Below are 21,025 nucleotides of genomic sequence, written 5' to 3' on the forward strand. Positions count from 1 at the left end.
TCCCCTGTCTTTTGGGTAGATTCTGCTGCCATCGGTGACTATATATGTTTGGTCCAAGATCTCCTGTGCCTGCCCTGAGATAGAAAATCCGCCACCCCAGGCCACTGAACCTGCAGAATGACAGGCTGGCAAGCAGAACCCCAGCACACACACTCTCTCATGTGCACACACTCTGCTACTCCTCCTCAGCTTGGCTTGGCTCACTTCTCGGCTTCAGCTTTGTATACCTCTCCGCTTTCATCCCTTTGTGCAATGCTTACCTCTACCCGAGGTCAACACACACTCTAGTGGGCCAACCCAGGGTTTGGGGTTGGAGTTTTGTTCAATCTCTGCTTTTTAAAAATAAATCATGATCTCCCAGGGAGCCTCTAGTGACCTCTCGCAGAATCCTAGGTTACGAAACATCCAGTTGAGAAAGCCTATCCTACATAAATAACAGTGGGTGGTGAGTTTTAGTTTGGTGACTAGCACTAATCTCTATACTGGCAGATGACTAGTTAAAATGGTAAGATCCAGGAAACGGATGGATCTGGATCATTTGGTGTGTCTTCTTTCTCGTAAGTTGCAAATACTATTGAAATTTTAGTTGATCTATGAAATACAGAAATGACCATAATTTATCTTGTTATCTTAGATATTTCTAATGTATACATCTTGAGAGCTGTGGACAAGGTTAGTCAAGACTGCCCTTTTTGGCTTGTTGAAGTGGCCTTAATAATACTTGTCTGGGGCTAAGGAAGATAATCAGTGCCTCTTTACAAGTGAGATGTACTTTGCTCCAACCCTGCCTAAACGAAGTAGCTTTTCATCTAAAAGTTCTGTGCATGTTAGTTTCAAATACTCAATTTCTGAGAAATGTAGCCAAGAAGATCGTGAATTTCTTAGCTCCAAACACATTTGGGTGAAGCTAATAATTTGGACTCGTTACAGTTAGGTTTTTACCTAGAATATGATATAAAGACAATTGGATTGCTTTGGTGGGTGGTCTGCTCTGGAAACTGGATGGGGAAGTATAATTCTGCTAATAGTTCTTAGACCATCTGGTAGGACTCAACTTTAAGTTCTACTGTTTTTTATTGGATTATGGTTCTAAAGTGGCTTCCGGCTCACTGTTCAATTCATCAGCTAATATATCCTGTAGGCTTCTATCTTTTCCTCCATAATCTGCATGAAAGCACTGCCTGTGTATGAAAGTTAGCTAATGATTTAGAGTCTCATTAGTATGATACCCACTCTTAATTGCTCCCTACAACTGAGCCTGGATTAGACTTCTCTATTATTCCACATCAGGGAACATGTGTCTGTCATTCAGAGGTGGTCGTATAGGTGTTGCATTTATATATATGTTAATGTTCCAGCTATGATGCATTCAAACAGCTCGCCTTCCAACAGGAAATCGGATCAATCAATCAACGTGCAGAAGGGGCGTTGTCTTACCTGAACGCCTTTTCTCAGCATGAGGAATGTAGACTCCACGCATGGGTTGATTTAGTCTTCTAGCCCAATCAGACCAAACAATCAAAGTTGCCACGCCTCTGCAGGGTCTGACCATGCCCCAGTTTTCGAAAGGGCGAAGCGAATGATTGTGTGACGAGATGGTTCCGAACTGCTGACACTAACCTAGCTGCTAGTAATAATCAGGGAGGGGGTGGAGTCTACATTCCTCATGCTGAGAAAAGGCGTTCAGGTAAGACAATGCCCCTTCTCCAGCATGTAGAGGAATGTAGACTCCACGCATGGGACATACCAAAGCCCCTTTGATCCCACGGGTGGAAAGCAGGTTGGTTAAGTGTCGGTGCTGAAATGGACCACTTGTTGTAAAACCTGACGGCCAAACTTGTCGAGTTTGTAGTGGTGAATGAATGGTGAAGGGGACGACCACGTAGCCGCCTTACAGATGTCCTCTATGGATGCCTGAGTCTGCCACGTCGCCGATGTGGAAGCGCTACGAGTAGAGTGCGCTGTCAGGCGGCTTGGGACAGGTAAAGAGGAAGCCTGGTAAGATTGAGCGATACAGGCCTTGATCCACCTGGCTATAGTAGAGGAGGAAACCTTCTGTCCCTTGGAAGTTAAGTGGAAAGAGACAAACAATGCCTCCGATTTGCGAAAGGAAGCTGTCCTCTTAATGTAATGACGTAATGCCCTACGTACATCTAGGTAATGCCACTGCTTTTCTAGTGTGTGAGAAGGATTGGGACAAAAGTTTGGTAGTACAATGTCCTGAGCCCGGTGAAACAGGGTATTCACCTTGGGAATGAATGAGGGATCTAACCTCAGCACCACTCTGTCCTGATAGAAGGTACACAGGTCTTCCCTAACTGAAAGAGCAGCCAGCTCTGACACGCGTCTCGCCGACGTGATGGCTACTAGGAAAGCCACCTTGTGGGACAAAATGTGAAGAGGACAAGACCTTATAGGTTCAAAGGAGACCTAGTGAGTGCCTGCAGAACACGAGGTAGTTCCCAAGATGGATACCTGTGTACTACCGGAGGTCTGGTGTTGGAGACTCCTTTCATAAAGGATCGGACCCTGGGATGATGGGACAATGGAGTGGCGTTGGCACAGGTGAACACCGTGGAAAGAGCGGCCACCTGTCTACGCAAGGTGTTGGGCGCTAAGCCTTTATCCACTCCATCCATGAGGTATTCAAGAATCACTGGGATAGTGACAGAGGAGATAGACAAACCCTTACAGGTACACCAGTCACAGAAGTTCTTCCAAGTGGCATCATAGATTTGGTTCATCGCCGGCCGTCTGGAAGCTTGGATCATAGCTATCACCCTTGAAGAGTAAGATCCGCACATCAGGAACTGGCGCTCAGATGCCAGACGGCTAGTTGTAGCCACTGTGGGTTCGGATGGCATATGGCCCCGTGTTAGAATTATCCTCTCTGGAGGGATTTGCCAAGGGGGGGCTACGGCGAGGTTCACGAGATCCGCGAACCATGGACGCCTCGGCCAATGCGGGGCCACAAGGATTAGCTCCACCTGTTCCTGTAACAGCTTCCTGATGACAGCCGGGATCAAGGGAAGGGGTGGAAATGCATATAGAAGGCCCGCCGGCCAAGGGCTGCGGAGGGCATCTGCTCCTTCCGAACCCTGGGATGGGTACCGAGATAGAAACCAGAGAAGCTGGGTGTTCTTCGGGGATGCAAACAGGTCGACTTTGGGCCGACCGAAACGATGAGTTATCTCCCGAAAGAGATGGGGATGTAGACGCCACTCTGAATGATCTATCGTAGATCGACTCAGAAAATCTGCCTGGTCATTTTCCACCCCTGAAATGTGTTCTGCCTTTAGGGACAACAGATTCTGTTCCGCCCATGACCCCAGACACTGGGACTCGGACATTAGAATCCGTGATCGAGTGCTGCCCTGCCTGTTGACATGGGCCTTTGCCGCCACATTGTCTGTTAGAACCAGCACGTGGCGGCCCGCCAACTTCTTGTGGAAATGGCGAAGTGCTAGGTGTATGGCTCTGAGCTCTAACCAATTGATATTTTTCTTGAGATCCCGTTGAGACCACCGTCCCTGGGCGAATTGAGATTGCAGATGTGCCCCCCATCCAAACAGACTGGCGTCTGTGGTCAAGGTTACCCGAGTCGGTTCTCTGAACAGGGATCCTTTGGACAGTGCTGGGGACAACCACCAGATGAGGGACGTGAGTGTCTGTGGTGGGACTCGCACCCTCTGTGGAAAACTTGCTACACCCCGTTTCTGGTAAGGGAGTAGAAACCACTGTAGTTGTCTCGTATGAAGCCTGGCCCAAGGCACTATGGCAATACATGAGATCAGTTTCCCTAACAGCTGTGACAGCAGGAGCAGGATTACACGTTTCTCCTTGCGCACCCTGGTGACCATCGTACGTATGCTGAGCTGACGCTCCTGAGACAGGAAAACTCGGCACTGGCTGATGTCTATTATTGCGCCTAGGTGGAACAAACGGTTTGTTGAGATCAGATGGCTCTTTGGGAAGTTGATCATAAATCCATGATCCTGGAGTGTCTTGATCGTCAGTGCCACGTCTGAACGGGCGTTCAGTGCCGAGGACGACTGGATTAGGATATCGTCCAAATAGCACTGAACGCGGACTGGTACTAACCTGAGCTGTGCGGCGAGAACCGCCAGGATTTTGGTGAAAACCCTTGGAGCTGATGATAGGCCGAATGGCAGGGCCCTGTACTGATAATGATGGCTGCAATACCTGAATCTGAGGAAACGCCTGTGATTTGGATGTATGGGAACGTGCAGGTAAGCTTCTGTCAGATCTATGGGTGTAAGAAAATCCCCCGGCCAAATACTGCCCAGAATAGAATGAAGAGTTTGCATCTTGAATTTTTGGTAAATTAGGTACCGATTTAGAGCCTTGAGGTCTAGGATCGCCCTCCATCCTCCTGAGGGTTTTGGTACCACGAACAGGATGGAGTAGAAACCCAGTCCCCATTGATCTGGGGGTACCCGCTCTATTGCCTCTATGCTTAACAGATGACAAATGGCCTCCTCCATGAGACCTTGTTTCACGGGATTTCTGGATAGGGGGCAGGAGATGAAGCGCCAAGGTGGGAGTGTGAGGAACTCCAGAGACAGTCCGTCTCTGATAGTGGTTAGAACCCAATTGTCCGTGGTGGTACTTTCCCATTTGTGGAAATATAGTGCCAGTCTTCCGCCAATGGGAGGAATCCGCCTCAAGTCACTTTGACTTTCAGAAAGGACGAGCTCCTCTGCCGGGAAGGGGCCTCTTAGCCTGGAATTGTGGCTTTGGCTTGTCTCTGTAGCCGGACCGGTCCGATGAGCGGTTCGGCCCTGCTTGAAAGGACCGATACCCGCTCCATGTAGTTCGGTCTGAGCCAGACTTGAACGACGGACGCCAGTTATATGGAGAAAAACGTCTGCCCGTTTTTTTGACAACATGAGCTAGTACTTTCAACTTTTCTTTGTTTTCAGTCAGGTAAGGAGTGAGAGCCTCTCCAAAAAGGCGACCCTTATGATATGGTGCCGCAGCTACTCTCCATTTGTGCCTGATATTGGCCTTCCAATTTTTTAGCCAGAACAACCGGCGTGCGGCCACGTTGGAAGCTATGGCCCGAGCCGAATATTTGGCCGACTGCAGAGACACATCCACCATGTATTCCAGTGCGCCCCTTAGTTTAGTGACATCCTGGTGAACCCTTACCTCGTCTGGGGATAATCTGGCCTGTAATTCCCTGAGCCAGATTAATGCAATTCTAGCGAAAAAGGAGTTAGATGTTGAGGTTCTTATAGCCCAAGCCGATGCCTGATGGGTCCTTTTGAGGGAAATCTCAGACTTCTTGTCCTCAGCCTTAAAGGCCTCCGACATATCTCCTGGGATTTTGGTGTCTGACAGTATGGGGGCGAGAGCCTCGTCTACACTTGGAACTTCGACATCGTTGAGGGAAGGGACCATATCTAAGAGCTTACGATCTAATCCCCCAAGAGCAGAGAAACTTCCAGGAGATCCCCACTGATCCTGAATGGATTTGAGAAACATAGGAGGGCAATGTATCTGTAGGTTCTTCTTGACCGGTTCCAGAAACAGTGGGTCAGAATTCTGTCCACAGTCCTGATCGGTCGTCTGTGGTTTCACGGATTCAATTTTTCTGGTGACATAGGCCTTTTGTAAAAGAGGATAGAAGGAATTTGGATTAAACACCCCTGCCATAGGAGTGGCCTCCGCCTGAATGTCTTCCCCGTCTGACCACATGCCTTCTTCCGGAATCTGAGCAGAAAAATCTGATATCTCGCTCCCTTCAGATCGAGGTGGAGAACCGTGATCTGAAATCACATACTCCCTGGGATGCCTAGTTTCCATGGGCGTAGGGGGGGTTGACGGTCCTTGGACCGGAATGGCCCTCCCTGAAGCCGCCATTGCCTGAACCACCGCCTGTGAGATCATGGCTTGGAGCTGGACAGTAAATGAAGGATGTTCGGGGCCCCGAAGACCCGCTGCCATCGGCTTGAAAGATGCTGAAGGGATTGGGGGAGGGACGACTGTAGTAACCTCCCCGAGACCCACAAGACACTGAGGAAGGTCCTGGCTCAGCAGCTGGAATTGAATCTTGGACCTGTAATCTCAATTCTCGGTCAAAGAGGGACAGATGGTCCCGTTCATATCCCAGCAAGGAACCCTGGTCCAGGGAGACCAAGCCTGTGTAAGAGGGGAAGGTCGATGCTCCCCTGATGTGGATGCAAAAGGAGGTGAGGGGATAAGCTGCGTCACTCCTGTCTGCCGCTGGGCTTTGGAGAATTGTCGCTCCAGCACCCCATGTCTGCTATCTGCTTGCTTGTCATCGGCCTTAGAGGTCCGTTTGACCTTGGCCTTGGCTTTTGCAGGTGTATCCAGACTGGATGGCTTGCGTTTTATATTTCCACTGGAGGTGGAAGCCTGTGAAACGGTGTTATCCGCCATATTGAAATAAACAATAGGAAATAAACAACAGGTGTTCACCAGGAGATCCCTGGATCTGGCCTGTACTGCAGTAGAAGAAAAGACAGGTTGTCACCAGGAGATCCCTGGATCAGTCCTGTTCTGCAGGAGAAGAAAGGGCAGGTTTTCACCAGGAGATCCCTGGATCGGCCCTTGGTCTGCAGGAGAAAGGAAGGCCACGGCCCACCTGGGTGGTACAGGCCTGCACGAGGGTCTGTGAGGTCCGGCCCACCGTTAAGCACGGAGTCACTACGCGATATAAGCCGCGCTACGCTCAGGGGCTGTCCTCCCCATTCAATTTTTCAGGCCCACTGTAATAGTGACAATTTGGCCAAAAAGGTATCAATTAAAGATAAGTCTATATATGAATATAGGTATATATCTTGTTTAATTTAATTCTGTTTTATTTTAATTGATTTTTTTGACCCTCGTGTCTCACTTAGTGACGGCTAGGACAGTAAGTGCCGACCACTATGCAGACAGCGGAAAACAGGCAAGGCAAGCAGCCATCCAATCTGTTGGCACTGGATATTTAAAAGGTACTGGTAAGTCACAGTCTGGAATATTACCAGATAAAATGGAGTGAGAGACTCAAGGTATTTTCCCTATGTCCACTAGGCAACCTGAGATGGTGCCTATTAAGCAGCTGAATGAAGATCTAAAGGAATGTAATTAGAACTCCTATTCCCCCCCCCCACTTAGGGAGAATCACCAAATAAGTAAGTTACTTCGTGACTGAAAAGGCTGTAATTAGGACAAAGCAGTCAATTTAATGTGTGTGATCGGGCGGAGCCCAAAGTGGCGGCCAGGACAATCTGATGAGAGATGAAACAAGCTGAGAGAAAAAATCCTCTCCTGCAAGTAATCTGGTAATCAGCTCTTTTAGTCAAACAGTTCACCTGCTGTTTTTTTTTTTTTTTTTTGGTAATTTACAGCTGACAATCAACAGTAACAAGGAAGTACTTGAGTAGTGTGAGGATCGAGCCTTCTAGAGGCTCAAAATGGCGCCCGCAGGTTGTTTGAATTGGTAACAAACCTAAGAAGGTGATTTCAGTTTTCAGTTGAAAATTAGTAGTTTAGCTTCGCATTCACAGCGAAAATCTTGGGAGGGGGTGGGGGAGGTGGATTGTAATGAGGAGGCAGCAATCTACGATCAGCTGTCTGCCTCTGAAAACTCACGGAGAAGGGAATTGATTAAGAGAGAAGAAATGGTGCAGCACTGAGCTCAGAGCTGAACCAATTCCCCCCCCCCAGAAGGAAAAAAAAGGATAGAGAAACCACGAATGGCAATAACTACCTTTCTGAATCTAAATTAGGAGCCAAATTCTCATGTGTCTTCAGGGCTGAGACCAAACGAAAACTGGGGCATGGTCAGACCCTGCAGAGGCGTGGCAACTTTGATTGTTTGGTCTGATTGGGCTAGAAGACTAAATCAACCCATGCGTGGAGTCTACATTCCTCTACATGCTGGAGAACATGCACTTCTACCCAACATGCAGATAGGATTTGGGAAATGTGCACATCGGTCCATCTGCAGCCATCTGCATACTATATTTTTCCATTAATCCCTTTGCAGTATAGGTATGCGGTAACCCCTATACATGGGTGGCTAAATCAAGCTTCAAACTTTAAACTCTAGGAAGGCAACCTGTACCAATAAATGTTACCAGAAATTGACAAAGGGTGGATGAGGGAGAACAAATTAAAATTAAATTGAAACATGGTAGAAATGTTATATAACATCTATACCTGATAACTGAGATTTAGCCTGCATTAGACAGACTGAACTCCCTCTGAAAGATTAAGTATGCTATCAGGGAATGTTCCTTAATTTTCAGCAACCCTGAGATTTGCACGTGACAGCTATGATAAAAAGTGCCTTTGTACCACTATATCTAAAGTGCCAACTATAACCCTTCTTCTTCTTCTTGTTGTTGTTGTTAATTGCGAAGTCGTGTCCGACCCATCGCAACCCCATGGACAATGTTCCTCCAGGTCTTCCTGTCCTCTACCATCTTCTGGAGTCCATTTAAATTCACACCTACTGCTTCAGTGACTCCATCCAGCCATCTCATTCTCTGTCGTCCCCTTCTTCTATTGCCCTCAATCTTTCCCAACATTAGGCTCTTCTCCAGTGAATCCTTCCTTCTCATTAGGTGGCCAAAGTACTTGAGTTTCAACTTCAGGATCTGGCCTTCTAAAGAGCAGTCGGGGTTGATCTCTTCTAGGATTGACCGGTTTGAACGCCTTGCAGTCCAAGGGACTCGCAGGAGTCTTCTCCAGCACCATAGTTCAAAGGCCTCAATTCTTTTGCGCTCAGCCTTTCTTATGGTCCAACTTTCACAGCCATACATTGCAACTGGGAAAACCATGGCCTGGACTATACGCACTTTTGTTGGCAGGGTGATGTCTCTGCTTTTTAGTATGCTGTCTAGATTTGCCATAGCTTTCCTCCCCAGGAGCAAGCGTCTTTTAATTTCTTGGCTGCAGTCCCCATCTGAGGTGATCTTGGAGCCCAGAAAAATAAAATCTGTCACTACCTCCATTTCTTCCCCATCTATTTGCCAGGAATTGAGAGGGCCGGATGCCATGATTTTGGTTTTCTTAATGTTGAGTTTCAAGCCAACTTTTGCACTCTCCTTCTTCACCCGCATCAAGAGGCTCTTTAGTTCCTCTTCACTTTCTGCCATTAGAGTGGTATCATCTGCATATCTTAGGTTGTTGATATTTCTCCCGGCAATCTTAATTCCAACTTTTGATTCATCTAGCCCTGCCTTTCTCATGATGTGCTCTGCATATAAGTTAAATAGGCAGGGCGACAGTATACAGCCTTGCCGGACTCCTTTTCCAATTTTGAACCAATCAGTGGTTCCGTGTTCGGTTCTCACTGTTGCTTCTTGACCCGCATATAGGTTTCTCAAGAGACAAATGAGATGGTCTGGTACTCCCATCTCTTTAAGAACTTGCCACAATTTGTTGTGATCCACACAATCAAAGGCTTTTGCATAGTCAATAACCCTTCTTAAGCTTGTTAAATTTGGCAGCAAGTATGTAAGCATAGGTTAAATATTTACATATAGTCTTGACTACTGCAAAACACCCACCATAGCTCTATCCCTGAAGCTGGAACTTACAATTGGCACAATGTATAGCAACTTGGCTGATATTCACTGCAATGCAGTGATCATCGTGTCATCACTGATTTAATAATTTAATATTTTTAATATTAAGCTTTAAAGCACTATCAGTGTCAGAATTCCCTCCTGCTCTTCCTGGACAAGCTGATAGATGAAGCACAGCAAAGAGGAAACTTTGAAATATTAATGGGTGGCAACTACATAGCTGGATTGCTATCAGAATTTATTCCCACTCTGCCTGGTTAAATGAACATTCCCAAGCAAACCAGAAATGTGATTTGATTGCTTGACTGCTGGAAGTACTCACTTCTGCTCTATCTGGAAAACCAAGCAGCTGGCTTGTCCAAGTGAATTTGGACTCCAGGTTTGCATGTGCAAACCTCAAGGCATGTTCACTCAAACCCAAATCACTTTCAAAATTTCTTCCTGCTATGTTTGGAGAGCCTGAAAGCAAACTGTAACTGCTGCTATATAAAGAACAACACTGATCCAAAATAAACAAGGGATGAGAAATGGGACTAGCTGTTTCAAATAGAAAACCTAGATTTCAAGAATAACATAAAACCAAGCAAGCTCAATCTTTCTCATCTAAAAATGTGCTTTTCAGTTTGATTTCTTTACAAAGAAAACTTTATAAAATACTTTCATTAAAATTATAAGGTTTTGTGCTTTTATTTCATACATAAATTAAACCTTAATTATTAAATGTAATTAGAATAATTATTTCTTGCCCAGTCTTAGCTTTAATACAATTGTTAGTTTAATTGATGGATTTGGCTTCAAACAAATTTATTTATCATTTAGGGGGATATAGCATCAAACAATTTGAGACTTAAATAAAAGAACTCATGCTAGAAAAATAGTGCATAGACAGGGTTTTCCATTGTATAGCTATCTTAGAATGCAGATTCATATTTTAATAGTGCATCCAGAAAAAAATAGGAGAAACAGTATTTTGTGTTTATCTCCCTCACACACCTTAATCCCATGACTGATAGCTAATCTTGAGAACAAATGTTTTGACCACAATTCAGCTACCTCAAGCTTTGCTCCTTTATGACACAGTTTTCTTGGAACATGATTTCTGACATGAACCCTCTAGTTCATTCTTGTGTTGTACTTTTTTCATTTCTCTCACCAAAGCATATTAAGAGAACAAAGAGTCATTATTTTCATATAGTTTGTAGGAGAGCATTTCATCCATTATAACTAATCAGTTCAGATTTTCCTTTAATGTGATACTTTTTAATATCAATAGTTTATTGTTAGTACAGTCAATAAATAAAACTTCTGCTCACAACCTTGACCTCAGAAGGTGAACAAATGAAGAACACAGTTATTGCAAACCAGTTAAAAAGATTGAATATTAAGGGATTACTTCAAAAGTAGAAAATGTTACTTCATCTAAAATTGAGCAAAGCCAATAGGAAATTTGCAATTATTGAATGAATATTTACAATAGTTTTACACCACGAAATGTGGAAGTCAGAATTGTTTTTCCTCCCATAACTGTTGTATAGATTAAATATATGTATATTAAAAAAGAATCTCAAGGAAATCCTAATAAAATGATTCAACAAGACCTTCTACAAATTTTTTACAGGTAGGGGTAGACATGTTACAAAAACTTCTATTTATACTCACATTATCAATACTGGGAGTTTTTGTAGGTGAGGAAAGTCCTAAAACAGAAAATAAACATTAATATAATCAATCAGAGTATTCTTATTCTATGTTTTAAAGCTATGCAGTGTTTTGCATTCAGAAGGATAGAGCACCTTCGGAGAACATGAGTGCTTTCAAAAACACTGTCACTATATTTTTAAAACAATGGCTTTTTTTCAGGATCATGCCAACATTTGCTATATCTGCACCCACATATACACAGAAAGACCTTTTTCTTTCATAGCACTAAACAAAGCTATCCTGAATATCAAAACAAAAGAGTTAGACCTTTATAATCTGACAGTCTGTCTAGCTATCAATATATTCATTTGGCAATTTATCAAGACTTCTTGGAAACAAGCACCAACAATATCTTTACTGCAGATATTACATCCAAAGATGTTCAACTGGTAAGCAACAATAATAGTCCTTTCAAGCTATTAGAAGGACCTGTTTCTTACTAAACGTTACTAATGCACAATCCCTTTTCTCACATACCCTTTGCCTACCCCAATAAATGGGAGGGAATTAATGTAAACATAATGACTAACTCAAACCAGTATTTAAAAACTTCTCCTCTTCTTATTTTCAATGCCCCAATCTGAAAAGTGAATTTCAATGATAGATTGTATGCCTTGAAAAGGTTTTAGTAATAAATATTAAATAAGTTACCATGTTATCTGCTCTTGTACACTCATTCATGTACTGTATAACATGTTCTGAGGCTGTTTTTTTAATATATATATATATATATATATATATATGTTTTCTGAGGTTTTCGCGGGTATTTGTATATAGGTCTTTGGTTGTTCGGGTTTTCTCCCGCGTAAAATTGGAAGTGTCTTGGCAACGTTTCGACGAAGTCACATTCGTCATCTTCAGGCTGGTGTTTTTAGCTTCTTGCTTTGAGCAGCAATGTGTGGTTTTAGCTGTTTCTTCCTTTTAACTGCCAGTGAGGGTATGAACTGATTGGATGGGAGCTTGGCTGTGTTCTGATTGGGTGGAGGTGTGTTCTGAATGGTTAGGGGCTTGGCTGTGCTCTGATTGGCTGGGGGAGTGTTCTGTTTGGTTGTGCTCAGGTTAGTCTGAGTTGCAGAGGGGTTTAAGATTTTGGGGTTAGGGAGTCGTTTGTCAATAAGGGCAGGTTTCCAAATGGCTGGTAGGCGGGAGGTATCATCTCGCTTGTTCATGCTGTGTGGGCGTTTTTCTATCTCGATGGCTTCTCTGATTATTCTGTTATTAAAATGTTCACTTTTGGCAATGGTTCTGGTATTTTTAAAGTCAATTTCATGTCCTGTGGCTTTAAGGTGTTGGACCAGGGAAGATGTTGGTTCCTCTTTTTTGACTGAGTTCTTATGTTCTTCAATGCGTGCACTTATTCTTCTGTTGGTTTGTCCGATGTATGTGGTGGGACAAGTGGTGCATGGGATTTCGTATACTCCTTGATTTTCTAATTCAATTTTATCTTTGGGGTTTCTATTCAGAAAAATATCCACCATCCTTAGAAACCCCAAAGATAAAATTGAATTAGAAAATCAAGGAGTATACGAAATCCCATGCACCACTTGTCCCACCACATACATCGGACAAACCAACAGAAGAATAAGTGCACGCATTGAAGAACATAAGAACTCAGTCAAAAAAGAGGAACCAACATCTTCCCTGGTCCAACACCTTAAAGCCACAGGACATGAAATTGACTTTAAAAATACCAGAACCATTGCCAAAAGTGAACATTTTAATAACAGAATAATCAGAGAAGCCATCGAGATAGAAAAACGCCCACACAGCATGAACAAGCGAGATGATACCTCCCGCCTACCAGCCATTTGGAAACCTGCCCTTATTGACAAACGACTCCCTAACCCCAAAATCTTAAACCCCTCTGCAACTCAGACTAACCTGAGCACAACCAAACAGAACACTCCCCCAGCCAATCAGAGCACAGCCAAGCCCCTAACCATTCAGAACACACCTCCACCCAATCAGAACACAGCCAAGCTCCCATCCAATCAGTTCATACCCTCACTGGCAGTTAAAAGGAAGAAACAGCTAAAACCACACATTGCTGCTCAAAGCAAGAAGCTAAAAACACCAGCCTGAAGATGACGAATGTGACTTCGTCGAAACGTTGCCAAGACACTTCCAATTTTACGCGGGAGAAAACCCGAACAACCAAAGACCTATATATATATATATATATATATATATATATATATATATATATATATATATATATATATATACAGAAAAATCTGGGCTAATCATTCTATTATGAAAAAAACATCATGACTAAGTTAAAAGGATTTATAAATTGTCCACCCATCTCAGTACCAAGCTAAAATTCTAAGCAAGGGGACTCACCTGGCAATGTAGATTTCCCTCATATATTTGTGATAACATGTCTTAATGGCACTTGAATGTTAGGGACAGCAATTTTTACATACATGTACACACTCACATATATTTCCGTTCAAAAAATATATATTAAACCCCCCCAACTAAATCAAATCAAACCCAACTCAAAGCCTGCCCCCCTCCAATTCCAATGTTTGAGATTGCTTTTAATTTTAAGATGTCATAGGCACCATTTTGTATTGGTCCATTACCATTCTACCAATTCCCAAAAGATTTAAAGATGAATTTATCTGCATCAAGAGAGTATTTGCAATTAATGGCAAACTTCCAAATTTTCCCAAGGACAATGTGAAGAGTCAGTTGATCAACATAAACGTATCAATAACATGGTATTTTCCAATTCATTTTTATATTTTAATTAGATCAACAGATCAAAAATGGGGAGTATAACAGCTACTGTACTACATTACAGGAGAAGTTGACAGTTTTAGTACAAATAGAATGCTCAATGATAACTAATAACCAAATGGTATTTTAAAAGATGCATGAATGTGACTTACTGAATAAAAAACAAACACTTTCTACCATTACACTTCTACATTATCCTCAACAACATAAAGACCCAGCAATGTTTGGCAGTGGATTTGTACAATTTAGTCATGTCAGCAACGATCAATTTGTATTGAATAAACTTTGCTAGCAGAATCTATTGCCATTTCAAAATACAATTATCACAAATATAACTGTATATAACTCTATGTAGTAATGCCAATATTAATATCAAGTCCATAAATGAAAATAAGCTTATATGATATTTTACAATGGTTAACTGATCCTTACTGACATGAGATTAAGAAGTCAAAATAACAATAAAAAGCCATATACATAAAAAGACAGTGGACCAAGACAAACAAAGAAACAATCAACAAACCACAAGTGAGGTCTTTACATGGCAGCACTAAGTATACAACTTTTACATATTTATGTTCCTATGAAAGTCTTGCCAATCAGATATAAATGGAAAATAATTTTGCCTTTGGAGAAATGTATAGATACTTGACCTATGGAAAAACTCACTGCATCTTCTGAAAGACTCATAGAAAAGAGATGAGAAGATGCTTTTTACATTATTTTTTACCATGAATGTAGAAATACAAATACAAACTTAAGAGTAGCAATATGGGCAACCACAGTAAGATAATATGTGCATTTTGTCAAAATTCCAAAATGCGTATTTACATCAGATGTCCTGATGCAAAAAAAGTAATCACAGAATGTGCAAGATTATATCATATGCCATCATTTTGGCATCATTGTATTTTTTTGTCAATGTCACTAGATAGTATTAAGTAGTACATTGTGTTTGAATGCAACACAGGCATTTTAGGTTATAGCAAATTTATTACATACCTCCTCTTAGGATAAGCAGTGGCACCTCTGCTCCAACTGGGAACTGCTTCAGTACTTCTACTACCTGGATGTGTGTTAAATTCTGTACATTCTGATGATAAATCTCTTTAATTACATCCCCTTTCTGAAGTCCATGACACCACTGGCTGTCTAAAATCATCTTCACCTTTTGTCCTGCAGGGCTATCAGCTATTGCAAATCCAAAACCTTTAGGTCCCTTGATTAGAGGAATAGTGACCATTTCTGTTTGAGAACATCCTGAAGAAGACCCTGTAGCCCTTTCTTCTCCAAAGTCTATTGCTGAAGGACCATTCAGGCGTCCATTGACTAATATATGTCCAGTTTTACTATTGTGATCCAAAATCACTGTTCCTGGGATTAAATCCTGGCTGAGTATACAGGTATCTCCTTTTGTAACTGGCTGGCCATTTAAGACAGGAGTGGCTGTAACAATATCTACAACAGGATCTTCACTTTCATCAGGCAGAGGATATCCACGACACAACGTCATATTCACATAGTGATTGATGGGAACTAATTGAAACATCTGGACAACATCAGCATGGGTATGGCCAAGGACACATGTACCATTTATATCTACAATGACATCACCTATTAAAAATGAATAAAGTATTAACACAAATATATTTGCACATATTAAATAATCTTAGTAACCTCATTGTAGAGAATTGCTAACATCTATCTATCTATCTATCTATCTATCTATCTATCTATCTATCTATCTATCTATCTATCTATCTATCTATCTATCTTTATATAGCCATCCATCTTACAAAAATCTTTGGGCAGCTCCCAATCAATTTTTTTTTTGCTTTGAACTTAATTTGTATTTGTTAAAACTTGACATCATTTTCTTTGGATTTGGGGAATGTTTATGTGCTTCAAAAGTGAAAAACAGAATGTTAGGATAAGACTCATATGCTAATGAATTGAAGTCTAAATTATATATGACTTTTTTATTCAAATATATTGCTAGAGTATACAACCATATGACCCCTGGGTCATCGTTTCAGAGATATTTCCTTACCAGATTCCTCATTGTATTCAACAACAGCAGAGCTTCTAATGTACTTGTAAAGTTCTTAAAAAACCAGGGATATTCATAAATGTATTTGCTTTAAAAGTAGCTTATGTTGAACTGTATAGCACAGTCAAACATCAGGAGTTGACCACAGGAAATGTTTTCTCACATTTCGTATGATCTCATAAAATATCTTATGATCATTTTTATATCATAAAATGCTTTATAAAATTTGTCAAATTTCAATTCCATATGTGTCATGGCTGTCAGATTTTGGATGTATTCTGTAAGTAAGCCCATTTGAGGTACTTTGATTGAAAAATTGTTGCCTTATGATGCACCTAACTAAAGGTATGCATCAGGCTTTAATGCTTTCTCCACTCCTATTTAACATCTACATATGGCCACTGGATAAGGTCGGCATGGATGAGATATTATCAATATGCTCTTTGAGGAGACTTAGCGTTTGCATTTTGTATTTATTATAGTTTTTTCATTGTATTTTTATATTTCTATATTGCTAGCTGCCAAGAACTATGAGCTTAAGGTGGGCCGTCCATAGAAATTTTAGTAATAAAAAATGAATTTTAATTGGGAAAGAAAAAAAGGATTTGTTCCTGAATATCTAAAATACCAAACTCTTTGTGGTCCAACTACAGTGTAAATTGTAAAACCTCAAGTTTACCTGATGAAATTTTGCCATCATGTGCAGCAGGTCCGTCCTTTAATACATTCTTCACCTGTAGAAATTCATCTGGTCTATCTCCACCAATTATTGTGAATCCAAATCCCATAGTACTTTTCTTCAGTGATGTTCGTATTAGTGTCCCTATCAACTGGGATGGATCTCGAGTAAAGAAAGGTTTTGCTTGTTCTGCACACAAAGAAAATGCTTTTAGGCCTGTCTATTCAAAAATTGGGAGTACAGATTAAGGCAATTAATATTGCAGTGATAAACTATTTAGAAATGTCAGATAAAAACTTTCTGGATACAGATCAACATTAAAAAATATGGATAGGTTTATATTATTCTGTTCTGTTCTGTTAAATAACTATAAAAACACCTAATGCTGGGACATATCAAAGTCTTCCTTCCATCCATCCATTTTCATCATTAAAAGTATTATGTTCTTGCTTCTTTCACAGATAAAAGAACTTTAAAGATACATAGCTGGGATGTTTTGCTTATCTGATTAACTATGAAAAATGTCTAAGAACGTTTCTTTTCTTTTTTTATAATCTGCCATTTTTAAAACGCTTTCAGTGAGTAACAAAGCCTACAGTTAGCAGCAAATCTTTGGTGTTAGTACTTGGATGAAAAATTATTTACATTATTAGAAAACAATATGTTAAAATCATAAAAATATAAATGTCAGGAATTATTTTAAATTCAAATTTATACCAGTACAAATATTAGCTAATTGTTTCCAGAAAGCTAGCATAAAGAGACATGGTGATTATGATGACGTATATATTCTTAAGTACATATCAGATTTTAACAGTAGCCACTGAAAACTGCACCTGGATTTGACAAGCCTCCATCAGTCTGTCCTAGCTGTTTTTTCCGTTTTGCTTCCAAAACTGGGTTTTCAAATTGAGTTTTCTGGTTGATGTGACTGCAAAGTACACAAAATGGTAGTGCAAATGGAATTACAAAATATTTACAGGAAAAAGATCCATTGCTTTCTGCATTATAGGATACTGCTGTCCATTCTTTAAACTTTCCAAAAGGCAGAGGTTCTTACCAAAAATCCAGCTGAACCTCACTTCAGTAATTGCTAAGCTTCAACACTTTAATACTTGCATAATTAATCTGAAAAACCCAGGCTGTTTTCCAAAAGCTAGTAGCATACTTCCATTTGAATACAAAGAATTAAATTAATACAAAGAATCAAATTTCTAGTGATCAACTAATTGAGATTTGAATTCAAACAAATGACCAAACTTAGGACAAAATCTAAATTCAATTTAGGAAAAGCGAGAAATTACAAGTGCTACCTATTTCTTAATATGTTGATTTAGATAATAAAAGGTCATAAGAATAATTATCTGATAATCAGTTGTAAAGATTGGGTCTTAAATAATTATTTTCTTATATGGGGATAAGAAAACTTTTGGATCAAGTTTAATTTAAAGCAAGACAATATTTATTTCTTAATCTATCACAAATTTGGGTGGAACTACAAATAATAATGAAGAGCAGAGATTGATAAGCCAAATAAAAGAAAAAAAAGTTTTGTTATCAGTCATCAATTTTGTTATTTCTAAATTACGTAGTTATCTTGTTGTATCTACCTTGTTGATTCACAATGTTTAAAAAGAAAAAATAATAATAAAACAATACTCTAGATATTTACTTGGTTAAGAAAATAATGTGCTCTAAATCGAAACCTTCTACATGTTCAGAGGAATAAAAAACTGTCAAGCCCAAGATCTTATTAAAAAAGCATGTAAAACTTTGATAAAATTGTAAAAATTTCAAATATATTTTATGAGATATTCCCAAATCCCCTTACTAATAAAATTATTAATAATAGTAGAGATCCTATATTGCAAAGAAAATGTATCATTAAAAATAGTGGATACTTTATCATTTTATTTATATGCTATTTAGTTTCCTAGTATTGTTCTCATATAGGTAGTCATAATTGGGACTGGAACTTCTATCACTAAGAGATGCAGTCATTAACTGAGTCATGCCTAATTTTACAATCTGTTTTCCCATGATCATAAAGGGAATCATAGTGGTTGTTAAATGAATCACACTGTCATTAAGTGAATATAACTTTGTCCATTGACTTTGTTTGTGAGAAGCTCCTGAAAAATTGCAAATGGCAACCATATGTCTCCAGGATGCTGCAACCATTGTAAATAGATGCCAGTTGCCAAGCATCCAAATTGACTGGGAGACATAACATGACAGAGGATGCTGTGACGATCGTAAGTGTGAGCAATGGTTGTAAGTCACTTTTTTCAACAGGATACTAACTTTGAACAGTTGTTAAACAAATGGTCGTAAGTAAAAAACTACCTTTATTTGTCTCTTTTCCCCCCATATTAATTTATAATATCTTTATTCTTTCGCTCCCTTTTTCTGATTCTGTAATTCCTTAATTTGGGGTAAAATCGGGTTGACTAGATGGATCTCAGCGTTTACTGGCCGGGTGCCATTCCTGGTACCACATGGAGTTCACAGCAGATACTTTTTTTCTTTGTTCCCTAGGAGAGAAACATCTGCCACTACCTAGGACTGAAGTCTTAGCCTTCTGAGTGGGAGGCGAGCAGCTTCACTACTAGGCTACCTCGCCATCTGTCTTTATTCTTTATTCATTCTACAAATTCAAGCAATGCTCATATTTAGATACCTCAGTAATATACCTACCCTAAGACAGAATTAGATGATAGGCAAGTTTAGAGAATGCTTCATAAAAAATGTGAAATGGGTGGAATTTTGAATGGTTTATAAAACAATAGCCTGGTGATAGAAAACATTTTTTTTTTGAGATCACAAGATAGAATAACCATTATTTATTCCAATTACTTCATTTATGCATTTCATCCTCAGATAATTTATCCTTTTGGATCATTTTGGCTGGCGTGGTCTAGAAGAGGAGCCTTTTCTGCTGTGCCTCCTGCCCTCTGGAACATCATGCCCCTGCCCCAAAGTGGGATCTGCACCCACCCGTCTGACCTTCCAAAAGTCCTTGAAAACATGGCTATGCCAATTAGTCTGGGGCCCCAATTGGTGTGTGACACTTTGAGGAGGCTAATGGAATAGATAACACCCCACCTCTTTCCCGTGCACACTTTGCTCCCTCCCTCTCCATCCTGGTTAGTTTTATTTTAATTGAATTTTATGTCTATGATTCTTATTTATTAACATTTTATAGAGCATTTTAATTGAATGTCTGTAAGCCGCCTAGAGTCACCTCTGGTGAGATGGGCAGTATACAAGTTAAATTAGTCCTTGTTCTATCAGTCCTTGTTTTCTTATGCTTTCTTTTAAACTATTGTGTATAATCTTTGCACTAGGATAAATTGGGATGACTAACAGCTAGTGTTAATAAATGCTGTTACTCAAAAGGTTTTTTTTATTTCTGTTTTAAAATTCATGTAGTCCATTGAGAGCAGATAGCTAATCAATTGTTATTTATTCTCCTAAAGAATAAGTACCGTAGATCTACTCATTAAATTTCCAGAAAAGGAAGAAAATATTAATTAACTAGTTAATTAATTAAATAAATAAATAAATATATATATGGGTGATAGCAGCTAAGAAGTGGAAGGAAGGAAGGAAGGAAGGAAGGAAGGAAGGAAGGAAAGAATGAAGGATGGGTTTTGGTTATTCAATTAATCTGGACTTTCAGCAAGTAGGCAAAAAAACTTACTCAACATAGTAGGTTCCATACTGAGGATCTTCTATTTTCTCCCAGCCATAAGGAAGCTCTGTAATTAGAAGAGAAAAACTGATGAACTTCTTTCTTTCTTTTTTTATCCCACTTATATCATGAGGATGCAGGATAATGTATTTAAAAATTTTAAAAATATTGTGAATTTTTTTTACAAAAATATTGTAAAATTTCAAAAAATTATTCAATATGGGTGACATGGAAACCAATTAAGTAAACAATGTTCACTGAATTAAACCCTGGTTCAGAAACAAGTCAGCTTACATATCAATTTAGCTGTCTTTGGTCAACTTGGCAGTGTCTTTTCAAGCTTTTCAATTCTTTTATTATTGTCACAAACCAGTGTTATATGACAGTATTTGTGATAGCATTTCAGGCATTCAGCAACTGGCACATTTGTAGTTGCCCGTGATCATGTGACTGCAATTTACAATGTTTGTTTCCACTTTTTAGCAAAAACACCCAATAGCAAACAATGGGTTCACTTAACAACTGCAGCATTCGCTTTACGACTACAGCATTCGCTTTATGACCATGATGTTTATTTAATTGCCACAAAA

At 40.1% G+C, this 21,025-nt stretch overlaps 1 protein-coding gene and 1 long non-coding RNA gene across 5 annotated transcripts in view; one reads left to right on the top strand and one right to left on the bottom strand.

Annotated features, from left to right (window-relative positions):
- Window positions 1–21,025, bottom strand: part of MAGI3 (membrane associated guanylate kinase, WW and PDZ domain containing 3) — a 109,861-nt gene that overhangs the window by 32,498 nt on the left and 56,338 nt on the right. For all 4 annotated transcript variants that reach the window (XM_039362445.1, XM_039362446.1, XM_039362449.1 and 1 more), the window contains exons 7-11: window positions 20,445–20,502; window positions 17,578–17,672; window positions 16,742–16,930; window positions 15,015–15,626; window positions 11,226–11,263 (exon numbers count right to left, since the gene is read on the bottom strand). In XM_039362445.1, coding sequence (XP_039218379.1) covers window positions 11,226–11,263; window positions 15,015–15,626; window positions 16,742–16,930; window positions 17,578–17,672; window positions 20,445–20,502 — 992 coding nt within the window. The remainder of the gene's footprint in view (window positions 1–11,225; window positions 11,264–15,014; window positions 15,627–16,741; window positions 16,931–17,577; window positions 17,673–20,444; window positions 20,503–21,025) is intronic.
- LOC120316647 overlaps window positions 1–21,025 on the top strand; it is a 35,095-nt gene that overhangs the window by 10,161 nt on the left and 3,909 nt on the right. Inside the window, exon 2 of the long non-coding RNA XR_005559023.1 lies at window positions 19,622–19,887. This is a non-coding gene — a long non-coding RNA (uncharacterized LOC120316647). The remainder of the gene's footprint in view (window positions 1–19,621; window positions 19,888–21,025) is intronic.

The sequence above is a fragment of the Crotalus tigris genome, unplaced genomic scaffold (assembly GCF_016545835.1).
Source record: "Crotalus tigris isolate CLP2741 ecotype Arizona unplaced genomic scaffold, ASM1654583v1 scf7180000019465.582067, whole genome shotgun sequence".
Lineage (NCBI taxonomy): Eukaryota > Metazoa > Chordata > Lepidosauria > Squamata > Viperidae > Crotalus > Crotalus tigris.